The sequence below is a fragment of the Cygnus olor genome, chromosome 28, assembly GCF_009769625.2.
Source record: "Cygnus olor isolate bCygOlo1 chromosome 28, bCygOlo1.pri.v2, whole genome shotgun sequence".
In the NCBI taxonomy this organism is placed as follows: domain Eukaryota; kingdom Metazoa; phylum Chordata; class Aves; order Anseriformes; family Anatidae; genus Cygnus; species Cygnus olor.
In genome coordinates, this window is record NC_049196.1 from 1621835 (window position 1) to 1647159 (window position 25325).

Here is a 25325-nt window from a genome sequence, read left to right on the forward strand (position 1 = left end):
GCCATCTGTTCGCCAAACTGCCATCATTAGTTCAACTTGGGAAGAAAACGGCCCCTACAGAGAAGCATTTGTTCGCTGACGAAACCTTTCAGGCTCTCGCCATCCCACCGACCCTCGCCGCCGCGCGGGCGAGCTCTCGGCGCGCTCGCCCGGCTTAAACAATCCTGCGGGGCGCGGCGGCGTGCGAGCCGGCCGTGGGGAGGGTGCGGGGCTCCCTAATCCGATTACCAAACATAACAGCCCTCGGAGGGGCCGGGGTGGGCGAGGGGAGGAGGAGGAGGAGGAGGAGGTGGGTTTCACGCCCGACCCCTGCATCGGGGGTCTCGCAATGATCTCACTGGAGGGGCTTTTCTTCCCTCGCAGTGGGTTGCTTTTAAAACGTGCCGGGAGGGGATGAAAAGGGGCAAGGGGCTGCCTGGGAAAGAGAGGAGGGGTGGGAAGGTGGGTGGGAAGGGGCTGGGGGCTGCTGGCCAGAGCCCTGCCCGCTGCTGCTTCTCCATCCTGCGTCCCCGTGCGTGCCGGGGGGTCCTGGCCGTGGGATGCGTCCCCCCAGTGAACAAGTGGGGCTGGGGTCTCTGCGTGGAGCGAGGGCAACAGAAGCCCCCCAGTGGCCGTGGTGGCAGCGGGGACGGAGCCGCGTGTCCCATTGCCATGCGCTTTTTTGTGGGATTTCAGTGGCACCGAAGCACTGAAACTGTCTCGGTTTCACCGGGTTTTCTGTAAGGAACGCCGAACCCCCCGGAAGGTTCAAGCGGGGTTTGAACGCGCGTCAAGCCCAAAGCTGGGAAACTTCTGCTGTGAAACGATTCCTTTCCTTCCACCTTTGATGCAATCGTTTCAGGTGCTCCAAGAGCGGCAGGAGTTAACAGACGGCGGTGCCGCACGTGGCCGTGTCGGGTGGGCAGCAGGGCGCAGAGCCACGTCTCCCACCGGTGTCACCCCACCTCCCGCTAACCCCACCCGGGTGCCAGCCCTGGGTGGAATGGAGCTGCCCCCCCCCCAGGGGACAGCACCGGCACCGGGGGGCACCTGCGCCCACGGGGCCCCACCTGGCGAGCGCCAGAGTCTGGCACCAGAGGTGTGAAAGCCTCTGGCAGCTGCCGGCAGGATGAGGCCCCCCCAGGCACCCTCCTGTGGGGACCCCGACGTGGCCACCACGGCCCCCCCACACGAGCTCCCCAGATCGGCTGAGGATTTGGCCGCGGGAGCATCCCTCTCTCAAAGGGGTGACACTTTCCTGGTTTGGGGGCTTCTGCTCGGCCACAGCCCCCGTGTGAGGTGCAGGGGGAAGGGGGAGGCAGGGGCCACCTCTGTGCTGGGGACCCTGGTGTCACCCTGGGCTCACCGGGGCCATCGCACCCTCTGGTGGTGAAGCTCTGGAGGATCCCCCCTTGCGGGCGAGGATCAGAGCAAGGCGCAAAACCCACACGGCCCGACTGGGGCCCCACAGCATCGCCGTATAGGGTGTGGGGGGCACCTGGGGGCCTTGCTTTCCTCCCTGGAAACAAACCTGGAGGCAAATCCGCCAGCAAAGCCAATGCGTGAATTCACGGGGAAACCCTGAAGTTACGAAAGGTAAGGTATTTTAATTGTGGTGTTCAAAAGAGTCCATAGAAAAAGTCTCTGCTGCTTGCCTTTTACCTAGGTACACCCCTTCCCCTAAAGAGAAGAGCCCTCCCGTAGCTCTCCTCCTTCCCCACGTCTCAGAGAGCAGCGGGTGGGGAAACTGAGGCACGGGAGCAACACCTCTCATGCAAATCTGAGCAAGGTCTGGCTCCGTGTCGCGTCCCCGGAGCGAGCTGGGCCGTGCCTTCCTCCCCCGAACCGCTGCAGCATCTCCTCGCCACGCATCCCGCTGCTCCCCAGCCTTAGGGACCGGGTGCTGGTCCCACGGGGGGACGAGCCCGGCTGCCTGGGCCGGGGATTTGGGGCTGCCCATACCGCCCAGCGCTGGCGATGCTGCTGGAGGCATCGAGCCCGGTGCTGCAGGACCTCACCGTGGCGTCGGGGCCGTCAGGCGAGGGTGCTGCCACCCAGCTCCTCGTCGCTCCCCCATGGTCGCGTCCGTCCTCGGGCACCTGCAGCGATGTGGAGATGTGGCGAGGGATGTGGATTTTGGGGGGGGCTTTAACGGAGCTGCCTCCCACCCTGGGAAGAGGGAGGGTCCCCACCCCAATAAACCCCCATGGAGGGTCCCCACAATAAACCCATAGGGTCCCCACACCAATAAACCCCCAGAATCCCCTCAATAAACCCCCAGGGAGGGTCCCAACCCCAATAAACCCATAGGCCCCCCCAATAAACCCCCAGGGAGGGTCCCCACTCCAATAAACCTGCAGGGTCCCCCCCAATAAACCCACACAGAGGGTCCGCACCCCAATAAACCTACAGGGTCCCCACAAATAAACACCCCGGGAGGGTCCCCACCCCAATAAACCCTCAAGGTCCCCCACAATAATCCCACAGAGTCCTCCCTCCAATAAACCCCCAGGGAGGGTCGCACCCCAATAAACCCCCAGGGTCCCCCTCAGTAAACCCCCAGGGAGGTTCACCACCCCAATAAACCCATAGGCTCCACCCCCCCCCAGTAAGACCCCAGGGAGGGTCCCCACCCCAACAAACCCCCAGGATCCCCCCCCAATAAACCCCCAGGGAGGGTCCCCACCCCAACAAACCCCCAGGATCCTCCCCCAATAAACCCCCAGGGAGGGTCCCCACCCCAACAAACCCCCAGGATCCTCCCCCAATAAACCCCCAGGGAGGGTCCCCACCCCAACAAACCCCCAGGATCCCCCCCCAATAAACCCCCAGGGAGGGTCCCCACCCCAACAAACCCCAGGATCCCCCCCATAAACCCCCAGGGAGGGTCCCCATCCCAACAAACCCCCAGGATCCCCCCCCAATAAACCCCAGGGAGGGTCCCCAACCCAACAAACCCACAGGGTCTCCCCCAATAAACCCCCAGGAGGGTCCCCACCCCAACAAACCCACAGGGTCTCCCCCAGTAAACCCGCAGGGAGGGTCCCAACCCCCCCAAACCCACTTCTACCCCCCCCCCCCCCCCCCCCCCTCTTTACCTCCCTCGGGACCTTGCTTTCCATCTCCGGGCTCTTCGGGGCCGACCTCAGCACCCTGGTTCCCAGGAGGGCTCCTGGGGACGGCCGGAGCCGGCCGGGGGCGCCCTGAGCGCGGGGGTCTCGCCTCGCTCCCCGGGCTTCCCCTGCCACCTAGCGGCTGCCGGGGGTCCGCACGGCCGCGGACACGCGTGGGGGGGGGGGATCCCGGGGCAGGGGCTCCGGGAGGCGAAACTCACCCGTGAGGCTGCCCCCGAGGGCGGCGAGGATTAGGGTGACGGGCAGGGCGCAGAGCTGCCACCACGCCTGGCCGCTGGCCGTGCGGCTGCCCTGGGCCACCAGCGGGAACACGCGCTCCAGCCTGAGGGTGGAGAAGGGGGGGGTGGGCTCTGCTCGTGGCTGGAGAAGCCCCCAGCTCGGGGGGTCGTGGGGCAGCGCCCCCCCCCAAATTCTGGCTCTTCTCACCTGCCGCCGTAAGCGTCGGCGGTGGCCAGCCCCGCCAGCAGCGTCCCCACCAAGGCGCCCAGGACCCCGGCAGCCCGTGGACGTTGTGGACCCCGCATGTGTCCTGGATTTTCAGCCTGGAGCGCAGGATGGGCTGGGGGGGAGCACGGAGAGGAGGTGAGGGGGGATGCTCGCCCAGGGAGGCTGCGCTGCTGCTCGTTTTGGAGCTGATGCAGCCCCCCCGGCGCACCCAGAGGGGGTCCCCCACGTCCCCACGTCCTTGGTGTCGGGGGGGGCTCACCGAGAGGAACCTGGAGCCCAGCAGGGAGAGGTGGCTGGCCAGAAACCCCGCCACGAGGGCCCCGAAGGGGGTGAGCAGCATCTCCCCGGCCATCCCCATCACCGCCACTCCGACCAGGGCGGCATCCTGGATCTGGGCCTGGTGGAGGACACGGTCAGGGCACTGTTCCCGTGGAGAACGTCACCTTTGGGCTGGGATTTGGGCTGCTGCAGGGCTCAAGCTGGGTCTTAACAAAGCCGAGGGAGCCTAACAGCATCCCCTTGCCCCTTTATGTGCCCCACGGGACGGGACAGGGGTTTGGGTTCAGCTCAGGAGCGGACCTACCACCTGCAGCGTGCCCTCCTCGTAGAGGATGGGCGAGAGGACGAAGGCGGCCAGGGTGCTCGCTGCCAGCGAGAAGTAGACGTTCAGCACTGCCCAGGGCTCGGCGCTGTCCTGTGCCGTGGTAGCCGAGGCGAAGCTGGGCCAGAAGATCCACAGGTAGAGGGTCCCTGCGGGGAAGGGGGCCAGGCAGGTTTTGGCACCGAGGTCGCCCTCCAAGGAAAACTCTTCTCGCTCTTGCCAGGGGATGCAAAAAGGGACCGAGGCCCCATTTGGCAGTGTAGGAGGGTCACGTTGGGCAGGAGAAAAAGCTTTTTCCCCCATCCCCAGGGAGGTGGAGGCCCTCTGTCCTCAGAGGTTTGGTGGCCTCTGGTTGCCCCATCCTAGCTCCGGTGCTGGTCCTCCCACCACCGGCCCCGTGACCCCGGTGCTGCCGGGCTCGAGCTCCGTACCGAGCACAGCGAAGACATCGGGCTGGCGCCCCGCGTCCTGCTGCTCTTCCTGCTCATCCGCGCGGGGCTGGTGCAGGGCTCGCGAAACCATCAAGCCGAAATAAGCTCCGAAGGTGTGGACGGTCAGGGAGCCCCCACTGTCGCTTATCTGGTGGGTGCAGAAAACATGGACAGGGTACAGGATCGGTCCCGATGGATAAGGCAGGTCTTGATGACAGGAGGCCCACGGCCACCCTGGTTTTGGAGGGGCGACTCACCCCCATGAGGCTGAGCAGGATGAATTCATTGCAGGCGAAGAGGGGGACCTCCAGCAGGGTCATCAGCAGCATCTGGATGGGGTTTACCCTGCCCAGAATGGCTCCGGACGAGATGAGGACGGCGCGGTGCAGAAGTCGGCACTGACCATGCTGGGAAGGAGAGGAAAGGCGTGGGGCCGGATCCGGCGCTGCTGGCTGCGAGTGCAGGCACCGGAGGAAGGGCTGGAGGTGAGCCTGAATCCTGCGTCCTGACCCCTATATCTCAAATCCTACATCCCAACCCCTGTATCCCAAATCCTGTGTCCTGACCCCTACATCCCAAATCCTGTGTCCTGACCCCTATATCCCAAATCCTGCATCCCAACCCCTACATCCCAAATCCTGCGTCCTGACCCCTACGTCCCAAATCCTGCGTCCTGACCCCTATATCCCAAACCCTGCATCCTGACCCGTACATCCCAAATCCTGCACCCTGCATCCAGCTGCTCCTGCAGGCCGAGCAGGCGGCCGGCTTCTTGCAGCGTTGGCGCCAAGGGGACGGCGTGGCTTGAGGCAGGGCCACCGTGCCCCCTAAAATCTGGCTGACGGCTGGCAAGCCTGGTCCTGCTTGGCCTCCCCGTCCTCCAGAGCACAGTGGTGAGTTTTACAGAGGAGGGAGCCAGCGTGCAAGGGATGGAGCCAGTATCGGCACCGTCCTGGCGGCGGCACCCTTCCCTGCCTTACCTCTGAGCACCCACGTAAATCTTGCCCTTCAGGGAGAAGTAGAAAAGCCCCTGGGCCAAGAGGGCCCACTGCACGGCGAAGGCCACAACGAGGAGGCTGGTGGCCACGCTGCCCGGCCCGTAGCGGCCGAGGAAAGCCAGCAGGAACCCAAAGCCGAGGAGAGCCTGGAGGTGGGCATCACGGAAACCTGGCGGGGAGAGGCACAAGGGGGGTTTGGGACACGGAGGGCAGGCACGGGGTCCTCTCCGTGGGTGGTAGCGATGCGCGCCCAGGTCGGCCACCTTTTAGGGTTCAAACAGGTTTTGGGGTGCTGGAGCCTTCAGCCTTTCCCTCCTACGTGTCCCAGCGCCCACGGTGGATGTGTCACCGCCCTTGGAGGTTTCCGGAGGGGACCACGAGCGTACAGCTGTCCCTGCCCGACGTGCGCCTCCTGCGGCTCCGGCTCACCCCACGTGCGTCAGCCCCACGCAGATAGCAGCCTCCACAAACCCCACGTGGGGTGCCCCACAGCCTGGAAGCTTCCCGGGGTGGGTGACACAGGCACGAAGGTGGCCAGAGGTGCCAGCCACGGCTGGGGACCCCCCTGCTGCCCCTGGAGACATCAGGGGACGAGGGGACCCGAAGCGCAAACACCCAGGGGCGTCACCCCACAGCTGGCAGCAAAACCCAGGAGTGGGGACCCGTGTCTCCCTTGGGGGATGCGTCCTTCTGGGCCCGGTGCCATGCCCGCCCCACGGGGACCGGTGACTCAGCGCCGGGTGCGGTTACTCGGCGAAACCGGGCGAACCGGCCAGCTGCCGCCCGCGCCGGGGCAAAGGGCTGGTCCCGGGTGAGTTTGAATCACCCGCCTGGCCCCAGCGCTGCCCCAAAGGGTCTGTGCAGGGTGCTGAGCCCTCTGTGATGGCTGAGGGGTACGGTCAGGATCAGCCCCTGGAAAGACAAACACCCTGTGGCAGGGGCTTGGCACAGTTCCCTCGGTGCTACGAACCCTGCGTGTGGTTTTGAAGCCCCCCCAAGCGCTGGGAGCAGCTCCTGGGCTTCCCATCAGGGGTTGGGGGCACGACTGGGGCCGCCAACACGTGCGTCCCACACCAGCCATCCGTGCTGAGGGCTTGCCCATCCTCAGCTCACCTGGGGACTTGTGCCGGGCAGCACATGCACCTCCCAACCACCAGCCCTCCCCGGGGAGCACCCCGATGAGCCCCACGTGCCCCCTGCTCCCCTTTAGGGTCCGGTTCAGAGTGAGCCTGCGCTGAGCACGGCGACAGCCAGCAGCACCCAGGGGGATGGGCAGAGCCGGCCCCTGCGCCCCTCGGGGATGGCGTACTCACGGGGGTACCCCGACCCGGGCTCGGGGTCTCTCCGGCTGCAGTTGGACTGCGGGGAGCAGAGGCCGGGGCCGCTCTCGGGGCCGTACCGGACAAAGGCGGCGAAGAGGACGATGGTGAGGAGCTGGAGGAAGAAGCACAGCCCGGCCAGCCGGAGCCTCGCGGCAGCAGCAGCGCCCTCGGCCATGCCGGGGGTCGGCGAACCCCGGATCGGGCCGGCAGCGTGTGGGCAGCTGCCTGCAAACCCTGCCTGCGGGGCCGCCGGCTCCTGCTCGCGCCCCGGAAGGACGGAGGCAAACAAGGGCGAGGAGAGGGACCGGAGGCTGCTGTCGGCAAAGGAGGGGGGATCCCCTCCCGGCCAGGCCAGCTGGAAGGCGAGGGTTTTGTTTGTTTTGCTCTCCTTCGCTCGGCTTTCCGTTGGCTGCCGCTGCCGGGACGTGTTTGTTGTGCGCCCGGAGTGCAAACCCCAAAAAGGAAGAGGAAGAGAAAGGAGCCAAACAAGCGCGTTGCAGCCCGCGTTTGGGAAGCGGCTGTGGTGACTCCTTGCCGTGCCAAGCTGGGACTTCGGGGACCCAGAGCCGGGCCGGGGTCCCCACACGGGGAACGACTCAGGGCTGGGGCTCCGGTGGTGGCGGGGCCGCTGGGCGCAGCTGCTGGGAAAATGCGAGCACTGACACAGCCCCTTCGTGGTGCCGCGGCTCTGGGAAGAAGCAGCCGGCCCCAAACCTCAGCCAGGTGCTGCCGGGGGGTTTTTAGGGTCTGTTCTGACAGCCACGCACATGGCACGAAGCCCACAGCAGCACGGAGAGGAGCGTGCCGGGCTGTCCCCCGTTGTTTTTGCCTTTCTTTGCGTTTTTTCCGTCCCCCCTTTGGCTCGTAAAAATCATTGAATGGCTTGAGCTGCAGGGGGGGGGACGTGGGGGGCTGCTCATGCAGGCAGCTCCGAGGGGGTTACAGCGAGCCAGGGAGGGGGCACGCGGTGCTGATCCCCCCCAAGAGGAATTGTTTTCTGCACCGTGTGAGGCCGGGAGCGCTGTGTCCTCCAGGGACAGACGGCCGCTTGTCTCGTGCTTCGTTTGCCACGAGCTTCGTCCTCCCCTGGAGATGGACCTGGGGGGAGGGAGCTGATAAGGGGGGGCCCAGCACACAGCCCCATTGTGCGCCCCTACTTCGTTCCCGGCCCCAAGGTGACAGCAGGGGAGCCTCTCGGGTGGCTTTGGGTGGGGCTGGGGGGGTGGCAGGAGGGACCCCCCCACGGGAGCCCCGCAGGATGGCATCGGTGAGCTGGGAACTCGATGTGGGGGGCAGGAATTTAATCTGTGTGGCAAGGAGCAGCGTCCCTGGGGGGAACTGGTGCCCAGGGGGTCTCTGCCCGCACCAGGGGCTGCGGAGCCCTGCGTGGTGCTGACATTTTTCCCTGAATTCCCCGGCTCTGTGGCCTGCGAATAAAAGCACGCTTGTTAGCCGGGAGCGCTGTGTTTTTGCCCAGCAGAACAATAAAGAGAAAGATGCTCACAATGGGAAATTGTGCTTCCTCCTCCCCGTGCGTTCCTCGGGGAGGTGTTTGGGGAAAAAAAAAGAAAAGAAAAAGAGAGAAGAAAGCGGGAAGAGACGGGGACGGGGCAGGGAGCGAGGGCACAGCCATGGGAGCAGGCACGAAGGGGCCGTGGGGCCGCGGGGCTGCCGGGACGCTGCCAGCCCACAGACGGTGACGGTGACGGTGACAGCAGCGCTGGCCCACGGGGAGGGCAGGGGCCAGCTGGGAGCACCCAAGGCCACCCTTGCACCCCCGCGTCCCCTCTTCCTGGCAGCACCACGGCGCAGGTTTGAGCTTCCCGGAGCCCTCGGTGCCATGTCGGGGCGGCTGTGACGGAGCCGGGACACGGGCGCTGGGCGCTGGGGGGTGGATGGCCACGGCGGCTCCCCTGGGGATGGTAAGAGGTGGCAGGGACCGAGGGCGGGGTGGCACTGGGGGGGTCCGATCCTGCCCGGCTCAGTGCCGCGCGCGTCCCACGTGGAGATGTCCCCTTCGCAGGGCAAGCATTGAGATGATGGCTGCGGATGTCCCCACCGCGTCCTCTGGTCCCCAGCAAGGCCGGGGGCCGTCCCGCTGCACGTCCCTGAGCCCATCACTCCCCGCTGGCACCCTCCTGCCCCCAGCTCCAAAGATGTTCCGGCTTCTCCTGCTCAGCTCCCTCTGGCTCCTGGCAGCGTCCCCAGCCTCCAGCATCTTCCAGCGGCCCACGGGGAGCCCGGGTATGGAGCGGGGACGGGGACGGGGGGGCACAGGGAACTGCTGCTTGGGAACGGTGCTGGGGGCTGAGCTGCGCTGAGCCAGGATGGGTGCTGGAAACCAGCTGGGGGTGCTGATGAGGGCGGTGGGGAGATGTTTGGGGCCGTGGAGGTGCTCTGAGCCGGTGCCCGGCTCCCCGCAGCTGCCCCGCGCCTGCAGTACCTGCTGGAGCCCCTGCACGGCGCGGTGCACACGCAGCGCGGTGCCACCGCCACGCTGCCCTGCGTCCTGCGCGCCCTGCCCCGCAACTACCGGGTGAAGTGGAGCAAGGTGGAGCCGGCCAACTACGGGGAGAGAGCGTCATCATCATCACCAACGGGCTGTACCACAAGAACTACGGGCCCCTCAGCCCCCGGGTGCGCCTGCGGCACAGCCACCGCTACGACGCCTCGCTCACCATCACGGACGTGGCCTTGGAGGACGAGGGGCGCTACCGCTGCCAGCTGGTCAACGGGCTGGAGGACGAGAGCGTCTCGCTCACGCTGCACCTCGAGGGTGAGCCTCGGCTGCCTCCCGGCAGGGAGAGGAGGCTGCGGGTCCCCACCGTGCCCCCCTTTGCAATGCCCCTTGCCCTCCTCAGCACCAGGTTCTCGGGGGGGAACGAGCCAAAACCCCCTCGGGGAGAGCATCTCCGTCCCCCTCCATCCCTGTCCCTGTCCCCCCTAGGCGTCGTCTTCCCCTACCAGCCCAGCAACGGGCGCTACAAGTTCAACTACCACGAGGCCAAGCGTGCATGCGAGCAGCAGGACGCCCGGCTGGCCACCTACCAGCAGCTCTACAAAGGTACTGCCCTGCTGCTGCGGGGGGACCCAAAAAAACCCTTCCTGCCCCCAAAACATGCCCTGCTGGGCGTGGAGGAGGGAAGAGCTGCATGGCAGTGGTGATGCTGAAGTCCCCGGGGGCAGCACAGCCCCGTCCCTCATTTTGTCCTCCCTCCGCTCGCCCCGCAGCCTGGACGGAGGGCTTGGACTGGTGCAACGCGGGCTGGGTCCTCGACGGCACCGTGCACTACCCCATCATCAACTCCCGCGAGCCGTGCGGCGGCCGCCTCCTCCTGCCCGGCGTCCGCACCTACGGGGCCAGGGACAAGCAGCGGGACCGCTTCGACGCCTTCTGCTTCACCTCGGCGCTGCAAGGTGCCGCCGGCATCCCCCGTCCCCGGGCACGGAGCCCACCGGGGGCCCCTCCTGGGTCCGGTGCCCGCTCACCCTCCATGTCCCCATGTGTCCCTAGGCGAGGTCTACTTCATCCGGGGCCACCTGAGCTTCAAGGAGGCCGGGCAGGCGTGCCGCAACCACGGGGCCGCCATGGCCAAAGTGGGGCAGCTCTACGCCGCCTGGAAGTTTTCCGGGCTGGATCGCTGCGACGGGGGGTGGCTGGCGGACGGCAGCGTGCGGTACCCCATCACCGCCCCCCGGCAGCGCTGCGGGGGGCTGCCCGAGCCCGGCGTGCGGAGCTTCGGCTTCCCCAGCAAGGAGCAGCGGACCTACGGCACCTACTGCTTCGCGGGGGCGTAGGAGAGGTGGGCTGAGCCCAGGGGACGGCACCGGCCCTCGGCACCCTGGTGGGGAGCTCGAGGTGGGGCTGGGGGTCTCGGGGTGGTGTTGGGTGGCTTGTGCATCCTCTGGGGGAGCGGTGGGGCTGAATTGGGGTGGCTCGTGCATCCTCTGATGGTTTGTGCATCCTCTGGTGGAGCCATGCATCCCCTGATGGAGTGATGGGGCTGAATTCAGGTGGCTCCTGCATCCTCTGGTGGAGCTGCTCCCCCCATCCCAGCTGCTCCAGGGCTCGCCGGGCACTGGGGGGCTCGCTGGAGAAGCCGGTCCCATTACCAGCCCTGGAAAGGGGGCTCCAATACCCCCCATCCCCCCACCCCCAGTGTTTCCCTCGCCCCATTCTCACTCCCCGCAGCCGCGAGGACTGGCCGGTGCAGGCGCGCTGGAGAGCTGGGCATTAACGAGCGTGACTAATGGAGTTTCGCTTTCTTAATTAATAAAGCGACGGTAAAGCTGCATGACGAAGCTGTGCCCTCATGTGCCCTCTGCCCCCGGGACCTCCTGGGCTCTCAGCGATGGGGATCTGCCAAGGACTTCTTGTTTCAAGCAGGGGACAGCTTATAGGGACCCCCCCTCGGGGTGTCCTGGTGTTATCGGTGTTCCTGGCACCGCACTGGGGGTGTTTCTGGGTTGGTGACACAGCCGGGGACAGTTATAAAAAGCACTGGCGCTGGAGGTAGCAGCGTGGGGAGACACGGGTGGCCCCAGCCCTGCGAGGTGCCCCCTGCCCCCCTGCACGTCTGCCAGCAGCAGCTTCCCAACCCAAACCCTGCCGGGTCCCCGCGGCCACCGGGATTTGGGGGACACTTTGGGCTGCGCCTCCCCATTTCCGTGGCCGTGGGGACATCGCTGTGCCAGCAGCACTGGTGTGCACCCCACATTCCCAATTTCAGGGCTGGGTACCCCTGCCTCTCGGCTGCCCCGAAGGGCCGAGGCACGGCTCTGTGCCACCCATTTATCTGCTTTAATCCCACAGCAGCACCGGGGGGGCTTGGGCGACTTGCGCCCGCTCCCAGCAGCGTGGCCATGTCCAGGGCACCTCCTCGATGTCCCCATCCCGCTCTTGTAGGGTGAGGACCCACGGGGCAAAGGTGGGAGCAAGCGGCTGGAGATGATGCTGCCACCTCCAAGCTGTGACCCCCCCCCCAGGATCCCTCCCCCCCCTCCCCGATTTTGGCTCTGTGGTCACTCCAGGACCCCAACAGCCCTCGTGCGAGGTGAGACGCCACGCGGGTCGCTGCTGACTCCTTTTCAGGGGATCTTTAGTTATCGGGGTTTCTTTGTACAGATATAAAACAAGCAGAGGGCGGGCACCCACAGGGCAGGCTCCTCGCCCCGCCGGTGCCCGCGCTGGCGTCCCGGTGCCGTCCCCATCCACCGGGGAGCCTCCTGCCTCGGGGACCCGCTCAGTCGCCGGGGTGCTGAGCCAGCCCTGGAGAGGGGGTGCAGGGGAAACAGGAGAAGAAAAATCCCCAGGTGAAGGGCGAGAGGCTGGGGTGCGATGCAGGGGGAGGGGGTCGTAGCTCCCCCCCCCCCGCGCTCACCAGGGCGGCAGGAGAGCTGGGGCCGCTCCCACGTCCCGTCCTCGCGGCAGCGGATGACGGGCGAGCGGCGCGGGGCGAAGCCGTGGCGGCACTGGTAGCGGGCGGTGGAGCCGACCTCGTAGCGCGGCTTGGCTTTGCTGAAGGCGTGGGCATTGCTGACGGCGGGGGGGGGCCCGCACTGCACTGCAGGCAGGGGGGGGGCAAGGGTGGGCACCCCTGTGCCAGACGAACCCCGCCCCACGCCACCCTCCGGGTTCCCAGCGTAAACCCCAAGCAAGTGGAGGATGCCCCCAGACCCTCTCCTCTCCCCATTTTGGGGCCGGGGCGGGGGGGGCACGGCTTACCCAGCCCCATTTTGCAGGTGTAGGAGAGGTGGTAGTTGCAGGGGACGTCGCTCCACTGCCCCCCGTCGTGCCACACGATGACCACGCAGTTCTCCCCGGAGAGAAAGTAGCTGTCGGGCTGCCCGGGGTGCCAGTTCTCGTAGAGCTGAAGGGGGGGCGACAGGAAGGGACGGGGGCTGGGGACCGCTTTTTTTTTGGGGTGACACGGGGCCCCATCCCCGTGCTGCCGGCCCCGGGACCCCGACACCCCGGGGCTGCTGTGCCCGAGGTGTGGCGCGATGCTCGGCGCCGCCGCGGTTTTGGCAGCGGCTTCAAAGCCCGGCTCTGACTCACCCCGCCGGATCGGTCCCAAAGGATAGAGAAGGACAAGGAGGTGCCCGGGGGGGGGGGCTTCTCGTCCCGGGGGGGACGGGAGCGAGGGCCGGCAGCCCGACTTACCAAGGGGCTCCCGTCGGACCACTGGAAATCCCCCTCGATGGTCCGGTCGTTCAAGCCGATCCACTGGTACTCCCGGTACTGGTCTGGGGGCACGGGGGGGCTTGGGGGGCACAGCCGGCCCCCAGCACCCCCAAACAGGGCTCAAGGGCTGGAGGCTGCATCTGGGGAGTGGGGGGGGGGGGCTTGGGCGAGGCCGGGAGGGTGGGGGGTCGCCGGGAGAGGGCAGCAGAGCCCCGGTGTCCCCTCCTGTCCCTGGTGGCTTTGGTGTCCCCGGCTGCTCCTCCTGGGCAGTGAGCCCTGGTTCCCTCTGTCCCTGGTGTCCCTGCTGTCCCTCTGTCCCTCTGTTCCTCTGTCCCTCTGTCCCGCTGTCCCTCTGACCCTCTGTCCCTGCTGTCCCTCTGTCCCTCCTGTCCCTCTGTCCCTCTGTTCCTCTGTCCCTCTGTCCCTCTGTCCCTCCTGTCCCAACTGTCCCCTGTCCCTGTACAGCACAGCCGAGGGAGAGGAGCTTGGCCACTTTTTGGGTTAGCTTTCAGACCTTAAACCCAGCGGGGTGAGGGTGACAGTGTGCCCCTGTGGCTCCCACGGTCTGCAGGGTCTGGGCCGGCCCCACGTACCGTTGATGAAGTCCTGCTCCTCGGGGGTCAGGATGGTGGCCAGGTGCCCCCCGTAGTGCCTGCACTGCGTCTCCGCGTCCTCCCAGCTCCTCCGGGTGGAGAAGTGCTTGTAGCAGGCTCCCTGGAAGCTGTCCCAGCCGGGGCTGCACCTCTTCAGCGCTGAACCACGGTGGGGAGCAAGGGGGGGAGAGAGGACGGGATCAGCACCACGGAGCCCAGCCCGCGAGCGACCCCCAAAAATACCCCAAATCCCCCACACTTATGTCTCCGGGGCCGCCGTGCAGGGTCGTTGGCCCCGCGGGACTCACGTCTCTCGCAGCTGCTCCCTCCGTAGCCGGGCAGGCAGAGGCAGGCGAGGCGGGCGCCGTCCTCGGTGCAGGTCCCTCCGTTGAGGCAGGGGTTGGGGACGCAGCCACCTGCAAGGCACGGGCGGCCCCGCTCAGCGCCGGCGCTTCGGTAGCGCCCGGCATCGCCGCGGCCCCCTCCTCGCTGCAGGAGGGCAGACCCCACAGCGACGGGGTGCGGGATTTGGCCACCACGTGCACAAAGTCTGGGGCACGGTGGCGTGCCCGGAGCCCTTGCATCTGGCCGGGTTTGGGGCTTTGATGTCCCCCAGGAGCACAAATCCGGGAGCTGGGCGCATCCTTCGCACCGGCGGGCTCGCCGCCGTGCCAAGCCCTCGGATGGGGACAGCTCGTGCTGTCGGAGAGGCGCCACGATGGCTCTTTTGGAGGGGACATAAAAAGGACAAGCCCTTGGGCACGTCCTGGCCGCACGTCCTCAGCCTGGGGGTGAGGCGAGCCTCGTGCCTGCCCCCCAGCCCCGCCGCTCTCACCTTCAGCCTGGCCTGGCCGGGGCTGAGAACTTGCCCGGCGCCAGCCCCAGCCCGCAAAGCCCTTCCCTGGCTGGCACCGACTCGTTCCGGTCATTAAGGCATGCAGTCATTAACCCGTCCCCGGTTCAAGAGCATGATTAAGGGCTCCAGCAGGGCGGGGAGCAAAAGTCCTTGACACCCCCCAACTGCTGCCGCTACCATCCCCTCCGTGCCAGCCCCGCGGCGCTGGGGACACGCGGATCAGCTCCAGCGGAGCGCAGTGGAGCGAGGGATGAGCTATTTAAGGCTCAGGCATGTCCGGCTCTCTCTGAATGCCTCTCTCCTTGCCAGGACAAACGCAGCCGTCCTGCAAGGTGCAGGGGTCCTGCAGGACCCGGGCACCCCCTGCAGAGCATCGTCTGTGCGGGGGGCACAGCCGGGGACCCCGCTTGGGATGCGGGGCAGCGCCTGATCGCTGAGCTGGGAGCATCCCGGAGTTGGGGACCGGGGGGATTTGGGTTGAGGTCACAGCTCATGCATCCACCAGCCTCCCGCAGCGTGGGGGTCCCACCTCAGCCCCCAGGGGGCTTGGGACTGCCCCCGTGCACCCCACAACCCCCTAAAACCCTGCAGCGCTTTGGGGCGCTTGGCTGCGTGCACTTTGGGGGTGCTCCCTGGCACGAGGACGTGGGTGTCCCCCCCCCCAGGGCATAGGGGACAGGAAGCCGCCCGGCTCACATCATGCTCAGCCCCCAAAAGCCCTCGTCCAGGGCTGGGGGTGCAGGGCCGGGGGGATTAGTTCGTCAGTGGGGAACGCGAGCGAGGCAGCAGGCGCGAGGACGAAGGGAAGAGCTAGCCGAGGTGCGTGTTCTAGAAAGCTTTTAATTCCCTTTATTAGTACCACTGTTAGTCAGAGGAGGGTTTGGGGCCTTCTTTTGATATATATATTTTTTTTCATGGAAACAGTCATTAAAACACTTCACAGAAGTAGAAGAGAATTAAGTGCATGCATAGCTCAGACCAATTTGTTTGACAAATATGCGCTTCTCTGGACCTTTAACCTTCCCTTACCCAGCCGAAGAGAGGAGGAGAGAGAGAAAGAGAGAGGAAAGAGACGGACGGACAGACGGACAGAGGGAAGCACAGCGTGAAGGAAAGGCGTTGCTGTTGTCTAGTGCCAGCGCGCAGCCAGCAGCGCTGCCCCCAGCGCGAGGGCGGCGCGGTGCCGGGGGTCCCCGGCCCAGCTCACCCCCGCCCCGAGGCTGGCGCGCTCCGTGGGGAGGGCGGGCAGGGGGGCGGCCGTGCTGGGGGCCGGGTCCCCCAGCGGGGTCCCTGCCGGAGACACCCCGGGGACACCAGCACGAGGAGAGGTGAGGCCATCCCCGAGGGTCCCACCTGGTTCTCCGGGAACGGCTGCAAGGAAACCCTCCACGGTTGCGACAGAGGGCATGGGTCGCTCTTCCTCTTCCTCCTCCTCTTCCTTCTCCTCTTCTTCTTCCTTCTCCTCCTCTTCTTCCGAAGACGCAGCGGGTGTTCCAGTGCCCGGGGTTTGTGGCACAGCCTCGTGTCCAGTGGCCGGTGCGTCGCTGCTGCCGGGCACCTCAGTGTGCCACGGGGTGACCACCGTCGCCTCCGCCGCGGGGACCGTGCCCCCGTCCCCTGGGGCCGTGGGCGAGGGGAGCCACAGGGCCCCCGACTGCTCCTCGCCGTCCTCCTGCAGCTGTGAGGGGGGCAGCGGGGACGCCCCCCGGGGGCTTTCGGCCACGTCTCCGGACAGCTCGGCGTCCTCGGCAGCCCCCACAGCAGGGACAGGGCTGCTCGTCCCACCGGACCCGCGGCCGTGCGGCCCGGGGGCTGGCTCTTGGCTATCTGTTGAGGTGGCAGAAGCGACACCGGTCGGAGGTGTCACCCCGCTGTCCCTGTGCCCGGGTGGCCCGGGGCTTCTGGTGTGGGCCGGCCGCCCCACGGCTTCCCATGGGCGGCTGGGGAGGCTGGAGGGAGCGGCGGGGCCAGGGGGCCGGGGCTGCCCGTCGGGTGGCTCTGTGTCACCTGCTGTGGCCACCGCCGGGGACGGGGCGTCAGAGGGTCCTTCTGCTCCCACTGTGTCTGGCTCCGTGGGCTGGCCGGGGTCTCGCCGTCCCCCCAGGCTCTCTGCTGCGGTGTTCCCGGGGTCCCTGCCCGGTGCGGAGCCCAGCGGCCGCTCCAGCGCTGCTCCCTCCTCCCCTGCAAAGGGCAAGGCAGAATTGGGGTGAGACGCCTGCACCCACACCAGGTGCTTCAGCGAGCAGGGCTGGGAGGGAGACGCCAGCACAAAGATGCTCAGGGAGGCACAAACAGCCCCGGGGCCACGGGATGCTTCCCCCTCCGAACCAGCGGCACGCTCCGGCTCGGCCATCTCGTGCTCCACCACAACAGGGTCGTGCTCAGCCCCTCGCCACCTCCTTTCCCTCCTCGGGCTCTTGGCATGGCTAAAGCACCCTCCGGTGCCGACCCTGCCCAACACACCGCGCTGCCCCGGCCACGGGAGGGATGGACCAACATCCCCGAGCCGGCGACGTGCGCGCCGGAGACATCGCCTGGCACCGCTGCGCCGAGCCAGCCTGGCCATGGGTGTGCCCTGCGTGGGGTGCAGAAGGGGCAGAGGCAGCTCGGCCACCCCCGAGCTCCTCGGGCGAGCTCTGCACCTGCATCCCTGCAGCTCCTCTCGGCGCCCCAGGCCTGAGCGCTGCAGCGGCCGCTCCACCTACCCGTGCGGGACGGCTCTCGCCCGGCCTCTGCGCACTTTCCACCCGTCCCTGTCGCCCCTTCCTCGTCTGCAGGGGACGGGCTCCCCGGTTTTGCACCACAGCTAAGCGGGACGCCTGCCTCGGGGACGGCCGGGGCCATGGGGAAGGGGGTGGCAGAGGTTGGGTGATGTCCTCGAGCTGAGGACACGGAGGTAGCTAGCGGGGGGTGCCAGGCCCCCGGCCCCAGGGCGTCTTCGGGGGACAGGCTCGGCTTTTCCAGCTCAGCGTCAGCCACGTCCTTAAAGAAAGGGACGGCGTAAATAGCCCCTCGCGACTCAATCTCCACTTGCGCTTTGGGCAGCTGCAGCTCCTCCAGCTTTTCTGCCACTGTAACAATCTCCTGGAGGCCCTCGGGCTCTCTGGCTCCGTATTTTCCTGCGGCCTCAGGGATAGAGTTTGTCCCTTCTGTGGGCAGAAAGAAAGTGGGGTATTACTGCCTTGTCCTGGCCCCGCGGCAGCTGGGGACAACCTGGCACCCGCTCGGGGACCCGCTGCTCCCCGAGCCCTGAGCCCCTCCGCAAAGGGCAGGATCAGGCCCCCCTTGCCCTGACCGAGCTGGCAGCTCCCGGGAGTTAGTGGGTTACGGGGACGGCGTCGCGGCGCTGTGGGACGGGTCCGTCCTGCCTAGCCCCAGCCTCGGAGGCAGTGGGATTCCCTGCTGAGGGGGAAACTGAGGCACAGAGGCATGTGGCGGCCGGTTGATCCAGGAGAGAGCGCTGGGGTCCCCATCCCGCCAGCCCCCATGGCCCTGAGGGGACTCTCAGGGAGATGGGATGGGGAAGGTTCAACAGGAGGGTGGTTGGTCCCTCTGCCTGTTATCCCTGTCCTCGCTCATCCCCTCCTGGGGCACCGCAGACGTCTCCCGGTGCGCAGGGTGCCCTCGGCACCCCGGCTGAGCTCACGGCCGCTACCCACCGGTTTCATTCCCTACCCATGGCCACGATGCATGGGCCCTGCAGCCTGGGCAGGCTGCATCCCACAGCCCACAGGGAGCCCCGAAATGCCCCAAGCAGCCATGTAGGGCCAAACCGTGCCCACGCAGCCCCCTCAGCCCCAGGGCCGGGGCTGGCGGCACCGATATGGGAGAGCCACTGCCCCCCAGAGCCGGCCCTGAGCTCGTGCAGAAGGACGGCGCCACAGGGACAGCCCTGCTCTATCGCGATATAGCGGCATGCAGCATTCAGGCCAGCCCCGCTCTGTCCTGATGCGCTATTAGGACCATGCAGAACGCCCAGCCTGCGTCACGATGCATGCAGTGTTGAGACCATGCAGGTTATCCCTCCCTATCCCAATGCACCGGCGTGCAAAACCGAGCTCATGCAGGGCATCCCTGTTCTGGGTTGTCATGCACTACTGAGGCGGTGCCGACAGCCCTGCTCCATCCCGACACGGCGGCACGGCAAGCGCACGGGGATCCCCGTGCAAGGTTGCACCCCGCAGCCTGGCCGAGTCCCTGCCCTGCGCCCCAGGGGTGCCCCGGTTACCTCGGAAGCAGTACGCATCGTATCTGCTCTGGGCATCGGGGAACCCCGTCTGGTTGCGGAAGAGGAAGATGGTTTTGACGCCGGGCAGCGCCCCGCCGCAGCGCTCCCGCGGGGTGACGATGGGGTAGCGGACGCTGCCGTCGGCCAGCCAGCCGGGGCTGCAGGCGTCCAGCCCCGCGCTCCAGGCGGCGTAGAGCTGCCCCGGGCTCGCCAGCACCGCGCCCCGCGCCCGGCAGCGCGCCTCCGCCTCCTCCAGCGTGAATTTGTCTGGGGCCGTCTCCAAAAAGATCTCCCCTGCCAAGAGAGGAAGGAGGAGGGCGTCAGGAGAGGGCTCGGGAACGGGGGCGCAACTGGGGCTGCCACGCTGCGAGGGCTGGATCTGGGGGGGGCACGGTCTCTCCTTGCTGAGTGTCCTGCTCTGCTTTCCCGAGCCGCCTGCACTTTGCCTGAAGCCCGCTGCGGACCCAAAGCTTCCCAAAACCACAACGTGACTGACGCGGGGGCTGCTGCTTCCACCTGGCAGCAGCTTCCATGCACGCAGCGGGGACGTGGCACAGGGGGACGGCCCCAGGTCACCAGTGGTCCCCTGGCCATGCGAAGCATCAGTGCTTTGCTACAGTCATTGAGGCACCTCTAAAAAGGACCGCAGAGGAGCAAATCCTTGCCCTGCACGGAGCAATACACACGTGGCACATTTCTCAGAGGACCTGCAAGCCGCAGGGGAGAGCCCAGCACCCCTGCCAGGAGCTGAGTCAGGCAAAACCACCCCAGAAATGCTCCTGCTTTGGGAGCAGCACAGCAGCACCCAGCTCCTGCACACACCGGAGCGCCCAAAGTCTCGGAGAGGCTTTGGAGACATGAGCAGTGCCTACAGCTTGGGGAAATTTCTCCGAGTTCTTGGCCCCGTGCGCTGGTGCCCGTCGGGTTGTGGGATGGGGGCGGGTTATGGGGCCGGGTTAGTGCACGGCCGCAAAAGCAGGGACGGGAAGGGAGCAGGGTTTGTGGGCACCTGGCAGGTCCTCGGCGTAGCAGTACACGTCGTACATGTCCTCCGGGTCCACCACCCCGTAGTTCCTCACCCCAGGGAAGCCGTTCATGTCTCCATAACAAGCCTCACGGGGCGTGTGGATGGGGTACCTGGGGCACGAGAGGAAAGGGGGGGGGGGGGGTTGGTGATGGCAGGGGGGGCGCAGGGGGCCCGAGTGGGTGCCAAACATGTACCACGGGCGCCAAACGTGTGCAGGGGGTGCCCACCTGACGGTCTGGTCGGCGATCCAGCCGGCATCGCACTGCTCGTAGCCGCCCAGGTAGGCGGCGTACAGCTGCTCGGGGGTGGCGATGCGGGCGCCGATCCTGGCGCAAGCCTCCTGCGCCTCGGCGAAGGTGTAGGCGTAGCGCATGGAGCCCTCGCGGTAGTGAAACACACCCCCGGGGGGAGGGAGGGTGGCACGGGGTGGGCGAGGGGTTTCGCAGCAGCCTCCCACCCACGTGGGTGCACCCGCGCGCGGGCGCAGGAGGGGTTTGCTGAGCCCCATCGTGGAGAGCCGAGAAATGGGAGCCGAGGTGTGGATGTCTGTGCCCCCAGCCCCCAAAACCGCCGCTTCTCCTCCAGGTACCTTTGACTCTGAGGTCGAGGATGTCGTGGCCGTCCTCGATGCCGTGCTGCACGTCGCAGCGGTAAATCCCCGAGTCGTTGGGGCGCAGCTCGGTGAGCAGCAGCGAGGCGTTGGTGTACCGCTGGTGGAAGATGGGCAGGGAGGCGCGGAGGCGATAGTCCTCGCTCACCTTCACCCTGTCCCCCCGCGCTACCAAGATCTCCACCTCCCTGCCCTCGGAGATGAAGGTCCACTTGACCCGGGGGGCGCCCAGCACCGCCCTGCGCCCGGCCGTGCCGGCGGTGGGCAGGGGCCCGAGGTAGGTGATGAGGCAGGGGATGGTGACGTCCCCCGCCAGCACGGCGTCCAGGGCCGGGTGCCGCGGGATGGAGACCTGCAGCGCCTTGAGGTCATCTGGGAGGGGAGAGGAGAGGAGATGGTGAGTGGGGCCGGTGCGTGGAGACCCCCCCCGGAGCCCGGCTGTGGGGCAGGGGCAAGCACAAGGTGCGGTGACACCGTTACCTGTGCCATCTCCGGGGCCAAGCACCTCCGGGACCGCCGCGGGGGCAAAGGCGCAGAGCAGCAGCAGCGGGAGGGCTGAGGCCATCCTGTGCCCTGCGAGGGGGAGGCAAAACCCAGCAGCGGTGCTTAAAGTGGAAAGGAGAATTAAAACATCCGTTCCCTGAGCGTGGGGGTGAGGGCGAGACCTCGGCCCGCAGACCCCGGGTCCTCTGGGGACGGCAGAGCCCAGCCTGGCCCTGGCGGCACGGAAAGTCTGAGCGCAGCCAGGCAGGAGGCGATGCCAGAGCTGGGCTGCGCGGCCGGAGGCACCGCAGTTAGAAACCGCAGGCGGGATTTTAATAGCTGGTGTCGAGCAGGGCCGAAGGAACGAGCTGCCGAGCCCTGGAGTGGGCGGTGAGTGCATGTGCACATGTGTGCAAGGGGGGGCTTTTCGGCATGCCCGCACATCGGCGTGCCTCACTGCATGCGTGTGCGTGCACGCCCATGGGTGCACACGCGTGTTTGCACATGCACTTGTGCAAGTGTGGGAGCGGGCTTTGGTCGGAGAGCTGCTGGGGGATGCCGAGGGCACACAAAAGCGCGGGGCGGAGGGGGAGGGACGGAGCAGGAGGGCTTCTCTTTGCCATTCAGCTCACGGCAGAGGTTTCCCGCGCTCAGGCTGGGAAAAGCGGGGCCGAGCAAAGCAGCCATTATGTCCCGGGCCTCTCTCAAGGCTGCCTGGCACAAAGGGCTCTCCCCCACCGGCTGGGGACCGGCTCTGAAAGGAGAGCCCCGCAGCTAGCGCGGCCGTCGCCAGCCCCGAGAAGCTGCCCCGGGGACGCTGGGGACGTCACCGAGGGGCTCCGGCCACCCGTGGCACCTCGCAGCTGTGCGGAGAGGATGCAGAGAGGCCCCTGAGTGGTGCCTGGCTCTGCAGGAGGGCACGGCCCCGTTATCCCTGCACCCTGCTGCAGAGGCACGTCGGGGCTCGGTGGTTTCCTCGGCTCCCCATAACGGTGCCGCCCCAGGATGGGAGCGCAGCGCCCCTGAGCCTCGGAGCGGCTTTGTAATTTACGAGCTCTTTGTGCTGAATCGATTTTGGCAGCCACCGAAGGGGATTTGGCACCGCCGCGGTGAGCTCTGGCCCAGGTCGCCAGCTGCCAGAGCCAGGCTGACGGGAGGATGTCCTCGCTGCCCACATCCCTCTGCAAACCATGCTCCCGGGGTTCCCATGGGGCCGATGCATCAGGAATTGGGTGTGAATGCAGCCCAGGGACCAAGGACAGACAGCCTAGCACCATGCACCATGCATATATAGCCCTTAGCACCGTGCACCGTGCACATACAGCCCCTAGGACCATGCACCATGAACATCCAGCCCCTAGCACCGTGCCCCACGAACACACAGCCCCTAACACCCTGCACCATGCACATCCAGCACCTAGCCCCACTCACCATGCACATCCAGCCCCTAGCACCATGCCCCATGCACATCCAGTCCCTAGCACCCCTTCCCCAGCACAACCTCCCCCAGAACCTGGCCGGCACTGCCAGAGCCAAGCCAGGGGCTTTTTTGGCTCGGGCCGGATCATTTGAATTCAGCCCCACGGCTCCGGAGCGAGGGACGATTCCCCCCTGCCCGGTGACGGTGGCCGGGCTCCAGCGAGGGGGCTGGCCGCCGTCCCCCAGCGCGGCAGAGCGAGGCAGGCTTTTGTCACGGGCTCCTTTTCTCCCCGTTCCCAAGGCGCCGCGGTGGCGTGAGCGGCGGCCGGAGCAGCCCACGAAGCCCCAGGGAGGAAATTCAAGGGATAAAAAGTCTGCAGGAAGGCAGCGAGCTGGGGACACCGGGCATCTGCTCCCCTTCTACGGCTGGGACAGCGTGTGCCCGAGGGGCCGGAGCTGCGGGGGGATTAAACCTGGCCTCATCCTGCCCACAGGGTCCCGTGATGGCGGGAGACTCTCAGGCGTCACCGTCTGAGGTTTGGGGTTTGAATCTTTTTTTTTTTTTATTTGCCACAAACGGAAAAATTTTTTAGCCCACACGTCAGGAGGGGAAAGTCTGGGAGCAGGACCAGGGGACAGTGGCCAAAACGCTCGGCGGGCAGGGAGCGGGACTCGGGCACCTCCGAGATCCCGGCCCCGCGGTGACAGCCAGGGGCTGGGGCTGGCGACGAGACGCTCGCGTGCGCACAGACGGCACCGCCGGCTGCCCTCCAATTCCGTGGGAAACCGGGCAGAAAATGGAGCCGCGGCCTCCTTCGGGACGGGAGCGATCTTTCTTCTCCTCTCTCCCCCGAGCCCAGCCCCGCTTTCGGCCGCGGCGAAGCACGGGAGATGCTGCGAGCGGGCACCCCGCAGCCGAGGCCCTTCCCCTCCCCGTCACCACCCCTTTGGGGGCTTCGTCCCCCCTGTCCCCGCACGCGCCGGATGCGTCCCCGCTCCCAAGGTGCCCTGGCAGCCCGCAGCGAGGCAGCGCCGCGGAGAAGCGGCTTTCCAGGGATGCTCAGCTGCAGAATGAGTCAGCAGCCGCGGGCAGAGCCTGGCCCCGCTCCAGCCTGCCCCGATGTCCCCACCGGCACCGGGCTGCGGGCGCCCCGATGGCCCCGCACACGTGCCCGGCCTCCCCCATCCCGGTCCCGTCCCCCCCCCGGCTGCAAAGCGCTCCCGCACCCTGCACCGCCTGCTGCGCCCTGCTCGGGGCCGGGGGTGGGGGGGGGGGGGGGGGGGGGGGGGGGTCTCCCAACGCCGAGCCCCCCGTGAGGGATGGGTGGCAGGGTCGCGTTCTGCGCAGGGGGTGCTGCGGGAAGCGGCCGGCAGCCTCTTGGCAGCGGCCGCTGGCAGAGCCTAAAAGGCAGGAAGCAGGTGGGGAGGAAAGGGGGGGTCCCTCCGGCTGCCGGAGCCGCTCGGCGCCCCCCCCCCCCCCCCGTCTGCGTGGGGAAAAAGGGGCTCCTTGTTGTAGGGTCGGGACGTGCCCCTGATGCTCAGGGAGGCTCCCGAGGTGGAGCCGAGGAGGGCAGAGCCGGGTGGGCAGCCCCCCAATGGACACCCCCCCCCCCGGGGAACTCACGTGGAGGTTTTGTACCCCCCCCCCCCCCCCCCCCCCCCCGCCGCGGGGCTCCAGCGGGGAAACTGAGGCACAAAGCGGGGCAGGAGCAGCGGGGGGTGCCCCAGATTTCGGCGGTGCCGCCCGGCCCCTCAGCACCCTCGCCTGGAGATGCTCCCTCGAAGCACAAGATCACGGCACCCCGAGGAAGGAGCCAGGCTCCCAGTTTGCCCAGTTAAACCCAGTCCCTGCAGAGCGGCCCCAAAATGTCCTGAGCACCCTCGCGCCGTGGTGCAGGAGGTGGGCGAGGACCTGCCCGGAGGGGGCAGCAGCCCCTCCATGGGGAGAAGCAACAGGTTCTGGGTTTTGCCGGGGCTTTTCTCGGCCAGGGAGCATCGAGAGCTCAGTGGGATGGGGGCAAGGGGAGCTCTGCCCCCCCCGGCTGGGGGATGCTCAAGGGCAGCGCCCTCACCCCGGGGACAAAACACTCAGCCTGGGGAAGGGGCTTGCAGGAAAATCCCCCAGCCCCGGGTGCTCCGCGTGCACGCTCTGGGGCTGGTCAGCGGGGAAAATCCATAAAAATGCTGCAAAATATTTCCCTTCTTCCCCCAGCCCCTCCTGTCCCCTTTGGGACGCCGGCAGAGCCAGGAGAAAAAAAGGAAATCCCTGCGGTGCTGCAGCCGCCCCCAGCCCCGGGATCTCCCCGGGGGGGGCAACTTTGTCCCCTGCACCCCCGGGAGACGCAACCGGGCCCCTGCCCAGCTCCGTGCCTCAGTTTCCCTCCCTGGCGCTGCCCTGACCGCAGCCTCCTTGGCAAGAGGATCCGTGCAGAGGCTCCGGGGGCTGCATGGGGAGGGGACCCCAAAACGGGGCGCTCAGGGACTGCGAGCCCCCGGCCCCCCCCCCGGCATCTCCCCCGAAGCCTCTTCTCCGTCTCTCCTCGCAGGATCCCTCCCGAGCTCTGCAGAGCCGCCGAAATAAACTTGCGGAGCGCACGCACGCTGCCAAGGACAAAGCGGGGACCGGCCGGAGCATCCCCGCCGGGGGGGGATCACCCCCAAAACCCGCACCCCCTTGGGAGCGGGGCGAGCCGAGCCCCCCGGCCCCCCTCGCTTTCCTCCAGCGCAGAGGTGAGAAGAGAAATTGCAATTAATAGCGCAATACGGCAGCCGCGCCGGCCGGATCCCGAGCGCCTTTGCCCGTCTCCCACCTTGCTCGCTGCACTTGGGGGGGGCTCCGGGGGTCCGGCACGGGGCTGAGCTGCGGCTTCTCCGGGGCAGCGCTCGGCAGCAGGTTGGCAGCGGGGCTGGGAGCGAGCTGCACCGGGCATAAGTGCGGGCAGCGAGAAGAGAGGAGCCCTCTGGGTGCGCGCGTGTCCGTGGCCGCGGCTCTTTTTTTTTTTTTTTTTTTTCC

At 67.3% G+C, this 25325-nt stretch overlaps 3 protein-coding genes across 9 annotated transcripts; 1 reads left to right on the forward strand and 2 right to left on the reverse strand.

Moving 5' to 3' along the window:
* Positions 1-1566: 1566 nt before the first annotated feature.
* On the reverse strand, positions 1567-7329 carry RHBG (Rh family B glycoprotein). The gene is given in 12 exon segments (XM_040538976.1): positions 1567-2078; positions 3078-3151; positions 3314-3435; positions 3540-3603; positions 3606-3672; positions 3820-3957; positions 4144-4310; positions 4593-4740; positions 4850-4974; positions 4977-4999; positions 5573-5759; positions 6904-7329. Coding segments are annotated over 12 exon segments (1509 nt in total). The 5' UTR covers positions 7088-7329; the 3' UTR covers positions 1567-1868.
* A 400-nt stretch (positions 7330-7729) lies between these two features.
* On the forward strand, positions 7730-11205 carry HAPLN2 (hyaluronan and proteoglycan link protein 2). Its single transcript, XM_040538978.1, is given in 7 exon segments — positions 7730-8834; positions 8921-9156; positions 9336-9481; positions 9484-9688; positions 9860-9976; positions 10144-10329; positions 10427-11205. Coding segments are annotated over 6 exon segments (1146 nt in total). The 5' UTR covers positions 7730-8834; positions 8921-8948; the 3' UTR covers positions 10711-11205.
* Positions 11170-25299, reverse strand: BCAN (brevican). Of its 7 annotated transcripts, XM_040538974.1 has the most exons (15): positions 22407-22447; positions 20891-20983; positions 20391-20782; positions 20028-20203; positions 19783-19910; positions 18774-19067; positions 17251-17694; positions 16553-16726; positions 15899-16372; positions 13998-14105; positions 13690-13848; positions 13076-13158; positions 12638-12782; positions 12294-12476; positions 11995-12181 (listed from the first exon to the last, which is right to left on the reverse strand). In XM_040538974.1, exons 2-15 carry the CDS (start codon positions 20973-20975, stop codon positions 12156-12158), a joined length of 2871 nt encoding a protein of 956 aa, XP_040394908.1. In that variant the 5' UTR covers positions 20976-20983; positions 22407-22447; the 3' UTR covers positions 11995-12155. The 7 variants fall into 7 exon arrangements, with proteins under 7 accessions (XP_040394903.1, XP_040394902.1, XP_040394905.1 ...); XM_040538969.1 differs by lacking the exon at positions 22407-22447 and adding an exon at positions 25123-25299 and having other exon boundaries at positions 11170-12181; positions 12294-12782; XM_040538968.1 differs by having other exon boundaries at positions 11170-12181; positions 12294-12782; positions 22407-22514.
* Between the last annotated feature and the right edge of the window lie 26 nt (positions 25300-25325).

What these genes read in the sequence shown, in the direction of transcription:
- BCAN (XM_040538968.1), bottom strand. Translation starts at nt 22,461, where the DNA reads ATGATCCGGCCCGAGCCAAAAAAGCCCCTGGCTTGGCTCTGGCAGTGC. An exon ending in CGATGCGTACTGCTTCCGAG is followed by an intron (nt 17,695 to 18,773) that starts GTAACCGGGGCA and finishes TTCTGCCCACAG; the next exon opens with AAGGGACAAACTCTATCCCT. An exon ending in GGTCCGACGGGAGCCCCTTG is followed by an intron (nt 12,783 to 13,075) that starts GTAAGTCGGGCT and finishes CCCCCCCTTCAG; the next exon opens with CTCTACGAGAACTGGCACCC.